The 18,645-nt window shown below is 37.4% G+C and overlaps 1 protein-coding gene across 2 annotated transcripts in view; it reads right to left on the reverse strand.

The window, feature by feature from the left end:
• The window catches only part of NPNT (nephronectin), a 113,626-nt gene that overhangs the window by 42,337 nt on the left and 52,644 nt on the right, over positions 1-18,645 (reverse strand). The window contains exons 3-4 of one of the 2 annotated variants that reach the window (XM_006869334.1): positions 11,175-11,267; positions 4,741-4,833 (exon numbers count right to left, since the gene is read on the reverse strand). In XM_006869334.1, coding sequence (XP_006869396.1) covers positions 4,741-4,833; positions 11,175-11,267 — 186 coding nt within the window. The remainder of the gene's footprint in view (positions 1-4,740; positions 4,834-11,174; positions 11,268-18,645) is intronic. The other variant, XM_006869335.1, reaches the window with a different exon arrangement.

Consider the following 18,645-nt stretch of genomic DNA (forward strand, 5'->3'; position numbering starts at 1 on the left):
GTTATTGATTCTCAGAGTAGATATGCTCCCATAGGGTTTTCTAGGCCAGGTAACACAGCTGCTAACTGAAAGGTAGTGCGAACCCACCAGTCCTCCCAAAGAAAAAGATGCGGTAGACTGCTTCTGTAATGATCACAGCCTTAGAAACCCCTATGGGTCGATTCTATTCTGTCCTATGGGGTCACTATGGCTCTGCATCAACTCAAAGGCAACAAGTAATCTTTACAAGAACATATACCCATGGCTGTTTCCATGGAGTCATTAGGTGATTTCAAACCACCAACCTGAATTCAGCTGCTAGAAGCTTAATTACTGTACCATTGGGGCTCCTTCTGACTGACATTATCTTCAAAATATCTGAGTTACTTCTAGATTCACTCCTGACAAATTGCTTATACTCCTTCAATTTCTTCCTGTCTCTGTTTAAAGTTTACCTATGGTTATAGGAATAATAGAGCACTGTTATCCTCACAAAGGAAAGCTTCATGTCCAAGGAATAAGAACTATATGAATTAAAGTCGCCATTTTTGTTATTTTTCTTATTCAATCCTGTGGACTATGGACTAAGCTCAGGTTAAAGAAGGAAACTCCAGTTTCCTACTTTACTAACACATTCAAATTATAAATGAAACTAAAAAATAATCCCTCCAACATTTTAATTCATTTGGCAGTTAAGAAGGGCATATGGCAATACTAATGGACACATACATAATAGTCTATGATTATGTATTTTAGGTTTACTGGTTTAAATATCAATGTTAAATGAATTAGTGAACTTAACATTACGAAAAATTTTCAGCCCATGTGGAACACTGCCTCAAGTGAACATAAAACTCTAAAGACAAACACTGAAATAATATGCTCAAAATATAGACTACATCAAAAAGATATGTGATCACATGTTTATTTTGTCTAGAATCACCTGATTACATAATTTAATTGTCTACTCAAATGAATCAATGCATCAGAAACATTATAAAATATCAAATTACAAAGCTATATTCAGATTTAAATCAAATTTAAAAGTGATCTGCTTATTTATCAGAAATCTATATATTTCATTTAACTTAAGCACCAGGTTATATTAATAAATTTCTAAAAAAAACAACACTATTGCATTTAATTTTTTTCATAACTTACTATCCAATTTGATTTTTTTCTCATCTCACCGTAACTCTCAGCAAAGCTCTAGCTGGGTAAGCCTATGAAGGTTAAATGGATAAACGAGATATCGCTGTTATCTCTGATATGTCTCTTCAATTCTCCACTTTGTTGTTTCTTGCTTATTCAAGGTTATTCATGCCAAAATCACATTTTAAAACATTTCAGATGAAAATATTTTGCATAGAAGGTACTTTGTATACTAACAACAACAACAAAAAATGATCTCTCCCTCTATTAAGTAAAATATTCTAATCAAGGAAGAAAAACTGGATTTCTCTCTTGGAGAAATTCTGTCACCTTCCCATGTTCTTCTACCTTATATTTCTAAGTACTTATTAAGGATCTCTGGTAGCGTAGTGGTTACGAATCGGGCTGCGAACCTTAAGTCAGCGGTTCGAAACTACCAGCTGCACCGCGGTAGAAAGATGAGGCTTTCTACTCCCGTAAAGATTTACACCCTCGGAAACCCTATACAGGGTCGCTATGGGTCGGAAACGACTCCATGGCACATAACAACAACAATTAAGAAACTAGACAGGAAATCTTTCTCATTTTTTTTAGGAGGAGTAATCATCATTTCTAATACATAACACCTGGTTTTGAGAAATCTCTGAATTGTATAATAACAAATAGTGTTTGAAAATGAGTACATTGTTAGAGAAATGATTTATGTTTTAAATATTTTTTCTGTACTAAATAAAAAAACAAAGCAGTACAACAAAACGAGACACACTGTGTATTTTATCTCAAGGTAGAGATGGTGATGGGTATAAAATGTGTCCACTAAGAACCCTAATGATTACTTTAAAAAATCCATAGAAACTTTGTGGGTTGAACGCTGATGTAATAAGTTAGGCAATAGGTAGCTAACTGCAAGGTCGGTAGTTTGAAACCACCAACTATTCTGAGTGAGAAAGATGAAGTAGTCTGTTTCCATAAAGATTCAGAGCTCCAAATTCCTATGGAATAGTTCTACTAGGTTGAACAGAATTGCTGTGGAATGGAATGACTTAATAGCAGGGGTCTGGGTTTTAGTTAATGATATATATTAACTTAGAGGTTTATTGCTCCAAAAAGCTGATAACAAAATATATTTATTTATGCTGGTGGAGGTCTCATCATTTATGGACTAAAGCTGAAGCGCAACTGAGGCAGTTCTTCCACAACCTGGCTCCTTATTGGCAATAAAGAGCCCCTTAAATTTTTCCATGGGAGGTCTTCATGATTCATACTAGGCTGCTAGTGGGCTAAGAGACTTGCTTCAACCCCAATTTTTCCTTCCCTACACATGCAAAGAAGCACTTTGGGATGAAGAATCATGAAACTGAAGAAATATAAAACGATGAGATCTCATGATTCTCCCCAAAACTGAGAATCACTTTGAAATAATATGAAAAGGGATGTAAACATGCAACATTCAGTAGGTAACTGTAGAGACATTTTGTTGGCAAAATGTCCTCTTAATTATTGAACAGACACCTAAATATTCAAATAAATTGAAAACATTTAAAGGAAACTGTACTCCAACAGGAGTCCTGGTGTGGCGCTGTGGGTTAATACACCAGACTGTAAAGCCATTTGAACTTCAAGGTTGACAGTTCAGGCTCACCAGCATCTCCTCGGAAACCCTATACTGGGTAGCTGTGGATCAGAACTGACTCAACGGCACTTCACAACAACAACAACTGTTGATGGGATGGATGATACTCCCCATGGCTGCAGTCAGTCTCCCGTCTGTCACAGGCAAGCATCTCCTACAAACTTCACTAGGACCCTTACAAAAACAACTGCAGAAATTACAAACTAGGAACCAGTCTTCCCTGATTACCAATATTTACCAAATATCAGACTTTTGTTACAGCAGGGAGCTTTAAAAGATAAATGCCTCTCTTTCATCAATATACTTCAGAATTCCTATTCTATGATTGTTGTTGTTTGTTGTTAAGTGCCGTCGATGTACCTTATTTCCTTATTGATATCATAATGTCTTGTAAAACTGAGTTAATATGTGTTTCTTCCAATAGCTGCTGTATTCCTTACCACAAACTGTTGGCCCACAAATCTGTTAACACTTGTGTTATCAAATTAAGTCAGAAACTCAACAATGAAATTTCTAAATTATATTAAAGGGCTCCCATATATTCATAAGCAAGTCAATATTAAGAACATGAAAACTCTCCTGATGACTGAAAGAGAGAATCTAAGTAAGAAAACATTTTTTTTAAGTTTACTTTATTCTTACTCTTTCTTTGGAAGTTTATAATATGAATATAGGGGAAATCTACAATAAAAAGATATTTAATGAAATCCATCATTATCATCATTCTAAACAACAGAGCTTTACAATTAAATCATTTACATTCAAATGCTATAATTAGGTAACACAATGCTTAAAGAGCAGGTATTACCATCAAGAGTACACTGAAGCAGGTTGGTGGATTTGGGAGCTTGGCCAGGGGCAGGGTGTGGGCGGTAGAGAAAGGAGAGCTAGTCTAGAACAGAAATGCAAGCTGCATAGCAATATTATTACATTTCAGGAAAAAAAAAGAATCAGAAATTGTATTAACATGCAGAACACTGAATAACACAATAGATTTGTAAGAAAAATAATCTTTCATTCATTTTAATGGATTCCCACTCCCCTTTTAAGGCTTTAACTGGGCAATGATTCAGAAATCTAAGCTTTTAAATTTTATCTGACAAAAATGAAAGGGCATAGACAAATAAATGTCAATATATATCAATAGCCATTATTCACATTCTTTAAATTATCAAATGACTAATCTCGTAGACCTAATTCACCAAGCTTCATGTCAGCAGTAATTTAAATATTGAAACTATATTTTAATTTAATCATCTTAAATTCCTAAATCTCTAGACAAGTAATATACTCCCTTAGAAGAATTTAAAAATAATGCTACCATTTCACTTTTCTGTAAAACGTTGTAGCATAATGTGGAACTTATTTTTGATGTTCTGATTCTCATACCAACTCTGTATTCAAGTAAAGCAGATGAGATCTAATGGTACCGATTAGATCCCTGAGACCCAAATACATTATCAAGCTAATTAAGGACTGTTCTGGAATCTGCAATTAGGCTTCCTAGTATTAAAAAAGTGTATGCCAAACAAAAGAAACGGAAGCAGGTTTGGTTTCCAGATAATTTAACTCTACACTCCAAATGGATGGTGGTGGGGAGGACTTAAACCTTTACACAATCTGCTTGGCAAAGGCCATTAAAACCCCAAATCTGAGTTGTTTTACAATTCATGACTCTGTTACATGTGAAAACAAAAATTAATTTGAATATCTGATTTTGAAAATATACTAAGAAGCCCAGAAAAGAAGAAGAGCAATGATGCTTTATGCATTGAAAGAACAGTAGAGGCTCCAAGGCTTCAAAGGGCGCAAAGAATCAGCACCAGGTGGCAATTCCTGATGCTTGCTTCACATGCTTAGGATGCGGAAGACTAGATATTCCTAGGACTAGTCTCCACACATTTGCAAGAAGGGACATAACTGCAGGAAGCTGTGCAGGTGGGAGGAGCAGGCCTCCTGTGACAATGCACGCTCACCCCTCGAAGGTAAACTTGTGGCTTGATGATCCGAGGGTTGGAAAAGAGGCTGTTCACTGCCTTGATCAAGAGGAGTTGGGTTGGACTGTTCGTCTTCACACCAGGAAGAAGGTAATAAGAAGTCAACTTTGAACTGTTGTCATTTTTAGCCCTAAAAACCTTTTATAAGTATATTAAGCATTACATAAAGTTGCTGTAATTTTAAAAGAATATTTTTAGATGATTTATTAAAATTACTTCCCAGCTCTTTTGTTTTCATTTTTAATCTATCACTGCCATCTTTCTACCCAAGAAGATACACACGAGATACAAGTTAACAATTCATTATATGCATACTGGTTTTTAAAAGACATCAAAAAAGAACATACTCATTTTTTTTTAAAGCATGATTTTAGTCCTCAACAGAAGGGAGAATGCACCATTAAAAAAGAGGTTATACAAATATTGATTACAATTAATTTGTTCTGTTTAGGCACCTTAGTGCACTATCATGACTTTTCCTATATAATCATATAGGACAATAATATAATTGTACAATAGTTTATAATACTACAAAATATGATTCATATAAAGATCTTATTTAAATAACATCATATAGATCATCAAGAATTTCAGGCAAATGTAATAACTGATACTGTATCTTGGTAACACTTAATTTGAATATATGTAAGTTTTATGCTAAAAATGTTCACTGTTGCCATCACTAGCTTACCAAAATACTGTCAGATGGCTGCAAATCAAAGCAGAGAATCAATACATCAACAAAGACTATTATGTCATTAGCAGCCAATTAAACTTCCAAATTAAATAAACATTGGTTTATGGGATAAAAACTACCATCTTTCAAAAAAAATCAGGATGTAGACAACTTTAGTATTAGGGTTAAAGGACTCAGACTTAGGAATGCCATCAACTTTAAGATTTAACTAGCCCACCAAAGTTTTCTAGTTGCATATTACATGATACCAATTATTTTCTTGAGATGAGGAATTCAATATATGAAACATGTTACTGTTGTTAAGTGCCTTTGAAACAGTTCTGGCTCATAGCAACCCTGTATAGGGTTTCCAAGGTAGATTTGAACCATCAACCTTGTGGTAGGCAATCCAGTGCTGATCCTACAGCACCACACCAAGAGACCAATAAAACATAAACCATGTTAAATCATCAGTAATTGAGTAAACTGCTTTTTTCTGAAATCATTATAAAGCAAGCTGTGGATTCAAGAGAACCATTCCCTTATTCCTGAAAACTTGCAATGATATATTTTACATGTTAAAGATTGCTCTCCAGTGTAAACGTTATAAAACAAATTTAGTATTCTTTCTTCCTGTGGAGGGAAAGAGGATTTGTATACAAAGGCTCAAGGAGAGGTGAAATATCCATGGATAGAATTGCTGGAGAAACTAGGTTGGGAAGGAAAACAACAATCAATGAGAATCTAGCCAGAGTTCATATTGGAATCTAGAATACTGTGAAAGGTACCATGTGCTTCACAGAGCATGATATTGATCAATTCCAGTCTGGGGTTTTATATCTGAAATATTGAACAAAAAAACCAACCAACTACAAGCAAACCTGTTGCTGACAAGTAAATTCCACCTCTTAGGACACAGTCAAACTGCCCCCATAGGAAAATCCTGGTGTAGTGCTGCAAGTTAATGCACTCCAGCAAGGTCAGTTTGAACTGCAAGTTCGGCAGTTCAAGCTCACCAGCCACTCCTCGGAAACCCTATACAGGGTCACTATGAGTGGAAACTGATTCATTCCATGGCAATAAACAGCAACAAGCAGTCTTTATGGAAGTCAACTGTGTCACACCTTTCTCCAGGGAACTCAATCTGACAACCTTTCCATGAGCATCTGAGTGCTTAACCAGTATATCTGCACTACCCACTGCCATTGAGTCCAACTCATAGCAACCCGATATAGGGTTTCTGAGATGGTAAATCTTTACAGAAAGATCTTTCTCTCATAGAGCAGGTGGTGGGTTTGAACTGCCGACCTTTCCATTAGCAGCACAGTGGCAAACCCACAGTGCCACTTGTTGTTGTTGTTAAGTGCCATCGAGTTGATTCCGACCCATAGCGATCCTGTATAGTGTTTCCAAGGAGCAGCTGGTGAGCTTGAACCACCAACCTTGTAGTTCAAAGGACTTTGCAGTCTGACACATTAGCCCACAGCGCTAAACCAGGCCATACCAGTGACAGTGCCACTACAGCTTCTTTTATCTGATCGAGTTGTAAAGAATGCCTAAGAGAGCAAGCAAGTCACCAACAACAGATTCTCAGGAAGCTTGTGACAAAGCTGTGAAATGAAAGCCAGTTTCAAAGTGCAGCTGACCCTGCTATTTTGGCTGTTCCCAGACAGCCCTAAAAGTTCTTTTTAAGTGTTTGTCATTTACTCAAGCTGTTGACTCCACCAAGTATGTTTCCAGGGGGATTATTTCTAAAAGCACCTAACTTTCAACAAAATTCTTAGCAAACACTTGCTTATCACAAACCTACTTTTAATCAAAGGCTGATTTCCAGTTCTGTGAATTTTTTTTTTCAAATTTACCTCTTCTTGACATTTCTTTCCTAGGAAAATAAAAAGGAACCAGTCTGACTGCCCATCTCTCCAGGGTATGCTTTCCACTATATTAAAATTTATATGCCAGGATTAAAAAAAAAAGGCACAGATAATTTATTTAGAAGATATAGACAATTTGCTTCAATAATTTTTTCTGGGGGCACTAAACAGGTCTCAAAAGAGTCATTGTGTGGTACGAATAGTTAAGCACTTGGCTGTGAACTGAAAGGTTGGTGGCTCAAACCCACCTAGAGGTGCCTTGGAAGAAAGATCTAGAGATCTAGTTTTCAAAGATCACAGGCATTGACAACCCTAGAGAATGCCATGAGTCAGAACTGACAGGACAGCATTTACTCAAGCTACTGAATAACTTCAGCAGCTCCCACACTTACCCAGGTCACTTACTGCCTCTCTCAATGTGACAGTCCTCCTCAGAGACTAAGGTGCTAGACCAGACAAATACAGGGAAGTCTTTGAAGTCCCTATGGTTTTCAGGACCAAGACCCGGTACAGGAAACAGTCCTCTGTTTAACAAGTATTTAATGTGTACTTATTATGGACTTGTGGTGTGGCGTTGTAGGTGGGTCAAACCCACCAGCTGCTCCTCGAAAACTCTATACAGGGTTGCTGAGTCAGAACCGACTCGAAGCACTTAACAGCAACAATTCTGTACAGATCACTTTAATACTAGCTTCTCTCTGCACCCAGAAAGAAGAGAGATACCACAAGGGACCCCTCCTCTTAAAGAGCATAAAACCTTTCTATCAGAAACCTGACATACTGCTTTTCCTGTATGGAGGTCAAAGTAAGAAATTATGAAAAGAGCTTGAGTTTTGTCTTCAAGATCATGCTTGATACTACATGTACAGTGTCAGCACTAGTTTACAAGCGTAAGAACGTATCTTGAAATTCTCTTCGCTCTAAGGAATATGGTTTTGGAAAGCAATGCTTTAACTCAGTATATTTCTATTTTTCTTTAGAGAAACAGGTATATGTTACAGGCAAAAAAGCTTAAGGGAAACTGATTTTGCAAAAATAAGAGATACCAGTGATGGATTCTCATTCCAATAATAGTTGTAGTGCTTTGGAACATATTAATGTTGAGGTAGCTCCTGAAATAAATTTAAGAAAATTTCTATATATAATCTCAAACATAGCTTCTTTTCATGTTGTTGTTGTTATGTACCGTGGAGTCGGTTCCGACTCATAGCGACCCTGCACAGGGTTTCCGAAGCTGTTAATCTTTACGGGAGCAGAACACCTCATCTTTCTTCCACAGAGCAGCCGGTAGTTTCAAACTGCTGACCTTGAGGTTCGCAGCCCGACTGCATAATCACTACACTTCTTTTCATAGACCTCTTAATATTATTTTCTGTCACTGGGATAACTACATTTTGTGGTGCCCATATATTAACGAAACTTCTGATGGCTTAATGGTCACCACTTAGAAAATACAGTATACCGGTATTCTAATATGAACACTGGAACCAGAACCTAACATGCATGTAAACTTTGACTGGGGAGAGAAAATTAAATGAAGTTTTAAAAGAGTAAATTGGTATCATAAAAATACCATTATTTCAAAAAGACTGCCCAGGTATATTTGGTAAAAAGAAAATCCTATGTTACAATTTTTTCCCAAAAGAAATACTGGAAATACTAGTTATAAATCAAGTAGCAAATAATATAAGAAAACATTTTTTAATAACATCTTATCCTACCATTCATCATGGCATATTTTACTAGAATGAATTTCATCTGATAGTTTAGGAAAAATTAGATACACTTTTAAATAGCAGTGTCTGGCTTATTGTGAAAATATGTTTATATTAGTTTACATTACACTCTTCAAAGAGTATCCTGAAATAAATATCAACTATTGGGTTGCAAGTTGAGCTGCTAACTGCAAAGTCAGCAGTGAAAATCTACCAGTGGTTCCGTGGAAAAAAGATGAGCCTTTTCTGCTCCTGTGAAGAGTTACAGCCTCGGAAATCCTATACAGGGTGGCTGCATGGGTCAGAAGTGACTCAACAGCACACAACCACCAAAACCATTGCTAACAAATAAGAATGTTTCAATAATATAACTTTTGCACCATGTGAGATCAAATATTTATAATGGCACTGTGGGATAATATACTGGACTGCAAGCTTGGTTTGAAATGCAAAGTCAGCGGTTCAAATCAATTAGCCACTCTTCAGAAACCCTATACAGGTTCACTCTGAGTTGGAACCGACTCAACAGCACGTAACAACAATAGCAATTTATGGGCTGTTTGTACTCCCTGTCACGGTATCATTTGACACTTAAAATGATATGGGGAATTGCTTTTATTTTTAAAATGATCAAAATTAGACTAGTTTTTCATTTTATCTTTGTAGTTAAATCTGACCCTGTTGTTGGTGTTATCAAATGCCAGCCACTGAGTCAGTTCTGACTCATAGTGACCCTATATAGGGTTTGCAAGGAGTGGCTGCTAAGTTTGTTACCACCAACCTTGCAGTTCAAAGCGAAGTTGTGGTCTAGTGCTTATCCTACAGCAGCAAACCAGGACTCCTAAATCTGACCCTGCTGTTGTTGTTAAGTGCCATCGAGTTGAGGAGTAGCTGGTGAGCTTGAACCACTGACCTTGCAGCTCAAACGACTTTGCAGTCTGACGCATTAGCCCACAGTGCCACCCCAGGACTCCAGCTTTCTTTTACTCTGGGTCTTTAACTGCTACTGGTAGAAATTTTCAGGGTGAAATTAATTAAAAAGAAAAACCTTGTTGAATTTACCAGCATAAGTTAGAGGGTCACATTTCTCATTATGTTTTCTTCAACCACACAGCTAAAAGGATAGACAAACATGGATTATATAAATATTGTTTTTGTTGCCTAGTGCCATCGAGTCCATTCGGACTCGTAGAGACCCTGTATAGGGTTTCTGAAGAGCGGCTGGTAGATTTGAACCACCTACCTTGCAGTCCAGTGCTTATCCTATAGCACCATACCAGGACTCCACATCATATAAATGCTGTTGTTAAGTGCCATCAAGTCGATTCTGACTCATAGAGACTCTGTACTGGGATTCCAGGAAGCAGAGCGGTGGGTTTGAACCACCAACCTTGTGGTTTGCAGTGCAGTGCTTATCCTACAGTGCCACACCAGGAGTCCTAAACTGGGGCCCTGGTAGCTTAGTGGTTACGAATTGGGCTGCTAACTGCATGGTCAGTAGTTCAAATCCACCAGCTGCTTTGTGAGGGAAAGAAGAGACTACTGAAAGGAAATTTAATAATCAAAGGTTTCAGAGTTTTAAGGAACCTCAACTTTGAATCAAACCTCCTGCCTGCCTTCTGGTATTACAGGGGTTTTAGCACTCAACAGTAACAACAAGCTAAGTAGTAACTGAGATTCAAAGAGGTTAACAATTTGCCCAAGGTTACACAACTAGTTCATGGAAGTATTTCTCCTAATGCAGGGACTCTCGTCAAAATAGATTTTAATTTGTTTCAGAGGATAAGAATCAGACACACGTTTTATTGTCCTTAGATGAAAATAATTTGATAATATAGACTCCCAAAGAGATGGATTGGCCAAGTGGCAGCATGGATGAACTCAAGCGTGGCAACAACAGTGAGGTTGGCCCAGGATCGGGCCGTGTTTCGTTCTGCTGTGCATAAGGTCGCTATGAGTCGGTACTGACTCGGTGGCTCCTAACAACAACTATTATATCATACCTATGAACAAAATGACAGCTCACAGATTTGAGAAAAAGGAGCCATAGAGAGTGGTTTGGGATAAGAATTTACATTTTTCAGATTTGACAGGAAGTGAGGTGTCTTAGGACTGTGTAACTACTGATGTGTCAGACTGTCTTCCTACCTTGATTGCAGGATTTTCCGGCATATCCAGGATGACACTTGCACTTGTTTGGTCCGATACATTCACCATGCTTGCATTGTGGCTGACACACAGCTGTGAAAATAGGACATCTCACATTATTTTTATGTCAGTAGTACAACAACCATATCGTAACTCTGCCATGTGTTTGTTGGATAATACAAGAAAAAAATACAAAATAACATACAACCAAGTAGCAAAACTTCTGCTCTTACAATGGCAAGCACTCTCTAAATTACATATAATCATTTGCGTGTGTATGTGTATAAGTCTGTGTGTCTCTGTGTCTGTATCACTTGGGCTTGAACAATTTGTTAAAATTGAGGACAATATTCAAATAATCAAAACAATACACATATGTACATATATAAACCTATATATTAACATAACATTACTTGACAGTTATGTATAACTTTACAATTACTTGCACTTATAATTTCAAACTCATTCTCCTAAATACACTTCAAAAAATAGTTCCTATTGCAATGATATTAGATATGTATGAAATCCAGATAAATTTCAAGTTAAATTCTATAAAAAATATTTTATTGGAAATGGTATTACTAAGTACGAAGCAATGCAAAATGAAATAAAACCTAAGCCTCAACAGTTTTCGGAGCATCAGTTTAAGAATATTTCTTCTGCCGTAGTGATCATTCTAAACTTCAAGGGGCATCACAAGTGTTCATCAGTTTATAATGGCTTTTCTATGGTCTACCACAGCAAATACAAAGTACAAAATTCTCAGTCTGATATAACTGTCCTCTTTCAACTACATCCTATTTCCCTCAAGATCTCAAAATGCTTTAAAGCATCTCGCAATCTTTCCACAAGTCTCCCCATCCTGCCAATATATCAGAGATATGAAGTACTCATACCAGATTATTGAAACAGGTATGTTTATCCATTTTACATTATCAACTAGGCATGCTTTTGCTCCTCATGGGACATTTGACAATGTCTGGAGATATTTCTGGCTGTTGCAACATGGGAAGGGGTGCTACTGGCATCTAGTGGGTAAAAACCACGGATGCTGCTAAACATACTAAGATGGTCACACAGCCAACACACAACAACAAATTATCCAGCCCAAAATGTCATGATGCCAAGATGGATAAATTATATATACTTTCAAATATCAGTGTTCTGGATTATTATGAAAATTATGTTTGTAAATTGCTCTATTGAAATTAGGTGCATTGGACTATTCCAAGTACTATAAGAGATGAAAACAAGTTTGTCAGTTTGTCATACTGTGGTGGCTTGCATGTTGCTCTGATTCTGGAGGCTATGCCATTAGTATTTTAAATACCAGCTGGGTCACCCATGGTGGACAGGTTTCGGCTGAGCTTCCAGAAAAAGAAACTAGGTAGAAGAAGAGATGGACTACTTCCAAATATTAAGTCACCGAAAACTTTATGAATAGCGGTGGAATACTGTTAGATAGCACCAGAGTGTTGAATACTGAAACATGATGAAGAGCACCAGAATATTGTCAGATATAGTACCAGAAGAAGAGCCCCTCAGTTTGGAAGACACTCAAAATATGACTGGGGAACAGTTGCCTCCTCAAAGTTGAGTTGATTGTGATGATGTGAATGGAGTAAAGCTTTCTAGATCTTCATTTGATGCTGGGATACAACTCAAAATGAGGAAAACAATTGTAAATATCCATTAATAACCACAACATAGAATGTATTAAGTATGTAACTAGGAAAATTTAGAGTTGTTAAAATGAAATGGAAAGCATAAAGATCTTATACCTAGACATTACTGAGCTTAAATAGACCATCATTGGCCACTTTGAATCTGACAATAACATGGTTTACTATGCCGTGATTGACAAATTGAAGAGGAATAGAATCGCATTCATCATCAAAAAGACCATCTCAAGATCTGTCTTGAAGTATACCACTGTCTATGATAGGATAACAACCATACTCCTACACGGAAGACCGGAGTCCTGGTTTAGCACTGTGGATTAATGCGCCAGACTGCAAAACCGTTTGAATTGCAAGGTTGGTGATTCAAGCTCACCAGCTGCTCCTCAGAAACCCTATATAGGGTCGCTATGGGTCAGAACTGACTCGACAGCACTTCACAACAACAACAACAAGGAAGACCAGTTAATACAACTATTATTCAAATTCACGAAACAACCACTAAAACCAGTGATGATGAAATTGAAATATTCTACTAACATCTTCAGTCTGAAATTGATCAAGCATGCAATCAAGATGTGTTTATAATTACTGGCAATTGGAATGCAAAGATTGGAAACCAAGAGGAAGGATCAGTAGTTGGAAAATATGGCTTTGATGTTAGAAACAATGCCAGTGATTGCACGACAGAATTTTGCAAAACCAATGACGTCTTCAAAGCAAATACATTTTATAAATAACATAAAAGACAATTGTACATGTGGACCTCACCAGATGGAATAAACAGAAATCAAATTGACTACATCTGTGTAAAGAGACAATGGGAAAAGCTTCATATTATCAGCCAAAACAAGGCTGGAGGTAGACTGGAACAGACCATCAATTGCTCTTATGCAACTTCAGACTAAAACTAAAAAAAATTTTAAAAAGTCCAGGAGAGCCAAAATACAACTTTGAATATATCCCACCTAAATTTAGAGATTATCTGAAGAACAGATTCCATGCCTTAGACACTAATGACAGAAGACCAGAAAAGTTGTGGGATGACTTCAAGAACATCATACAGGAAAAAAACAAAAGGTCATTAAGAAGACAAGAAAGAAGGAAAACACCAAAACGGATGTCAGAAGAAACTGCTGGCTCTTGATCCTAGATATGCTAAAGCAAATGGAAGAAATGAAGAGGTAAAAGAGCTGAACAGCAAATTTCAGAGGGTAGCTCAAGAAGACAAAGCCAAATATTATAATGCAATGTGCAAAGACCTGGAGTTAGAAAACCAAAGGAAAGAACAGGTTCAGCATTTCTCAGTCTAAGGGAACTGAAGAAAAAAATTAAAGCCTCAACTTGAAATATAGAAGTATCTATGGGGGAGTTCTGGTATGGTGCTGTAGGATAAAGCACTGGACTGCAAGGTCATTTGAACCACAAGGTCGATGGTTCAAACTCACCAGCCTCTCCTTGGAAACACTATACAGGGTCACTGAGTTGGAACTGACTCCACGGCACTTAAAAACAACAACAATGGAGAACATAATGAATGACTCAGAAAGCATCAAAAGAAGATGGAAGGAATTCATAGAGTCATTGTACCAAAAAGAAATGGTCGAGTTCAACTATTTCAAGAGGTAGCATATGATCAAGAGTCAATGATACTGAAGGAAGAAGTCCATGAAGGCATTGACAAACAATAAGGCTCTGGGAACTGATGGAATACACATTGAAATTTTTCAACAAACTGATGTGGCATTGGAGACACTTGATTCTTCTATGCGAGGAAATTTGGAAGACAGCCACCTGGACAGCTGATTGGAAGAGATCCATATTTGTGCTCATTCCAAAGAGAAGTGCAGACATCATAGGACAATATCATTCATATCATATGCAAGTAAAATTTTGTTAAAGGAAAATAAAAAATGGATGCAATAGTGCATTGACAGAGAATTGCCAGAGGTTCTTGCCAGATTCAAACAAGGACATGGAATTAGTAATATCACTGCTAACATCAGATGGATCTTTGCTAAAAGTAAAGAATAACATAAAGATGTTTACTACTTTTGTTGTTTTCTCACAGAACTCCAATTAATTCTTCCTTCACCTGGTATGCAACAGGTCTCCTTTGCCAATTTTACTTTCTAGACCTTTCTCACTTGCTTGCTTGTCACCCCAACTGGATCCTGTGCACAGTGTTGCTTGGCAGGCCTTAATTAAAAAGCTTTAGTTCTTTAATTTTATACTCTGATCATCTTTTTTTTCTTCAGAAAGAAAAGATGATCAGCGTATAAATGGTAGAAAAACGTACTTGGAAGACTCTGAAAGTCTGATTTTAGAAATGTCATTAAATTAGAAAAGAAGCTAATTTGTTCAGATCTGCAAAAAAATGAACTATCCATAAGTGCTTTACAGTATTAGTCTTCAATCAATTATATGAAGGCCTTCATAACTTCATGGAAAAATTCCATGATCTTTCATTTGGTTTCCCCACAAGCTTTTTTAAAGACCTACCTCATATATCTGATAGATGGTTTATATGCAGTTTAAAAACCAGGCCCAAGAAACAATTCTTTTTATGTGAACCCCCACTCAGACATATAACTAAGAAATTTTTTTTTTAATTAAGTGTTAAAAATTCTTTTTAATGTTCCATAAATTTTCATTGAAAATGTGAATACATCAAGCACTTCTGAGGTACTCAGAGAGGTATATTTTAAAAGAAAATATAAAACATCTTTAAATAAGTAGATGCAAATCACATCATTTAATCACCCCCGCATAAACTTTCAGAATACAAAAATCTCTTAAAAGATTAGAAAAAATCACTCATTTAATGGAACATGAAAAAAGCTTATTCAGAAGAGGCACTTTGTGAAACAAGTATACTTGAGACACCCAGGCTGTACTGCCATTTGAACCCCCTACCAAATGAATGACCTTTCATTTATAGTGTGTTTAGGTGCTTTATGGAACAAAAGTTTTTATTGTCCCCTTTCCATTTTGCTGTTTGTTCTCAGTGGTGTGCCTAATCTTCGTCACATCTAATGTACACATACCACGAGGTCAAGATTGTTAATGTTTCTTACATGTTTATGTGAGTCAGTATTTTAAAACAAACTGCTGTTTGTACTCTTGACAATCAGCTCAAGGAGCCAACCATGTTCAGAACAACCATCAGTTACTAAAACTGAAAGGATACGAATAGAGTTGATAGAATTAGGTTTTTTCCCTCCTTCTTACAAAAAGAAAACCCTTAAGATAATGCTGCACAATAGCACTTTCTTCAGTGAATTTTCTGGCATTTCATCTCGAATTGAATTCAATAAGCATGTAGTGAACATTTGGTATACACAAAGTATATCGTACTAGACAAATCTGGTAGAATACGAGAGTCACAAAGGATATGAAGACTTAAATCATGGAATGATAATATATTGGCAAACTCACGAAAAGAGCTATGAATGAAAGATCAAAGAATTGAACGGGTGGAGGTAGAGTGTGTAATAACTGACCATAGGCTCCAAGCAGGCCCTCGTAGGAACTGTGATCTGAGGAAAATATTGGAAGAGGCAGAGACAATGAGGATAGGAGACAAAAGACTTTCAATTCATTTCTGAAATGAACAAAAATGGGGAAAAGAGGATGGAGGATGTGTGCCAAGTGTGCTAGTGGCTTTCTGCGCAAAGTGCTAATAACAATAGTTGAGACTGAAAGAAAGACCAGGACCAAATCATAAAAGGTCTTGGTAGCAGAAACTACTGGATACTTACCAATACGTATGTGTCCCTTTTTCTTTATCATAGAACGGTGGTTTCTCTCTCTCTCTCTCTCTCTCTCTCTCTTTTTTTTTTTTTGTTGTTGTTGTAGAATGGGTTGGGAATGAGTAAGTTTTCTATCCTCTTTGGAAGATATGGGTGGCCATGTAGCATGTGTCCAGTGGTATGTAAGCAGAATATACTGGTTTAATAGTCTCCTTCAAAAATTCATTTCCATTGTAGCAAAAGGAGGAGAGTGATTGACTTTGCAGTCCAGGAGCAGAGGTCCCTGGGACCATCAAAGGAGAAGAGCGGAGTGCAGGACCCTACCCAGAGAAACAATGATGCCAGAGATGGAGGCAGAGATGATAACGTGGAGAGATGGAGCGGCTGGGAACTCTAGACCCAGAGAGGAAGAGGGACCGTGTGCTGATGACTGGGGGACAGGCTTGCACAGTATACCCTTTGATTGATGCATGGAGGGGATTGTAACCATTGCAATGAAATGATATACGATAGGATGAATGTAAAACTAATGTTCTCCCATGTAAACTATCACATAATTCACAATAAAACATTAAAAAAAAAGTCATGTCCAGTTCATTGTTGTTTGTTGTTGTTTCCGAGGAGCGGCTGATGGGTTTGAACCACAACTTTGCAGTTCAAACTGACCATGCAGTCTAGTGCTTAAACTACAGCACCACACCTAGACCTCTAAATGTGACCTTATTTGGAAAAAGCCTCTTTGCAGATGGAAATTGAGTTAAGATAAGGTCCTGCTGAATTAAGGTGGGCTGTTAATCCAAAATGACCAGTGTCCTCAGACAAAGAGGGAAATCTGAACAGAGAGTTACAGGCACACAGGGGGGAAGGTCATGTGAAGACTGAAGCAGAGAATGATAGGCTGCATCTATGACCAAAGGAAGTGAAGGATTGCCAAACAGAAGCTAGAAGAGGCGATGAAGGGTTTTTCCCTACAGTATCTTTGAAGAAGGAAGACCTGGCCAACACTTCTAGTTTCCAGAACAGTTAAAGAATAGATTTCTGTGGTTTTAAGCCACACAGTTTATGGTACATTGTTACAGCAGCCTTTGGAAATTAATAAATAGATGGGGCTTTGGGATTACTACTTTAAAAGGGAGCTAGCTAGTATGCCTTCGTAAGTCTTACCTGGAATATACAAGTAAAGACTAAAGCTTATGAGCAAGAGGTGATTCGCGAGTGGAAGGAGGATGGAATGTCAAGTCACAATATTAATACTAAACTGCTATGCTAGCAATTTAGCGCTCTTCTTAAGAGTCACTACTACTTTCAGCCAAATGCAATTACTGACTGCCCTTACAGTGGAATCAGGACTTCAGTCTGTGTTTAACATCATACTGATATTGCTGAAAGGTTATCTTAGAAATGCTCTGAGTAGCTCATATACAGAAATACAACTTGCCAAAGTTATTTTAGATCTACCATACCAGGAGCTCTGGTAGAGTAATTGTTACGAGTCGGGCTGCTAATCTCAAGTTCGGCAATTTGAAACCATCAACTGTTCCTCGAGAAAAAGATGAGCATTTCTGCTCCCATAAAGATTTACAGCCTCAGAAACCCAATACAGGGCCACAATGAGTCAGAACTGACTCCACAGCACACCATCACCACAACCATACCATACTGAATTGTTGTGCTGTTAAGTTCTCATGAGTTAGTTCCAACTCAGAGTGACTTGTATAGGATTTCTGAGGAGCAACTGGAGGGTTTCAACTGCCAGCCTTGCAGTGTTTACCCTACACTGCCACATCAGAACTTGGTAAAGTGGAGGATGAGCTAAAAAGAAGACCGCGAGTAAGATGGATTGACACAGTGGCAGCAGCTATGGGCTCAAACATAACAATAATTGTGAGTATGGTGCAGGATTACACATGGACCTCGCCTGATTTCTACACAGAAATCAGATAGACTACATCTGTGGAAAGAGAAGATGGAAAAGCTCCATATCATCAGTGAAGACAAGGCCAGGGGCAGACTGTGGAACAGACCATCAATTGCTGATAT

This window comes from Chrysochloris asiatica, unplaced genomic scaffold, assembly GCF_000296735.1.
Source record: "Chrysochloris asiatica unplaced genomic scaffold, ChrAsi1.0 scaffold00129, whole genome shotgun sequence".
NCBI classification, from domain to species: Eukaryota; Metazoa; Chordata; class Mammalia; order Afrosoricida; family Chrysochloridae; genus Chrysochloris; species Chrysochloris asiatica.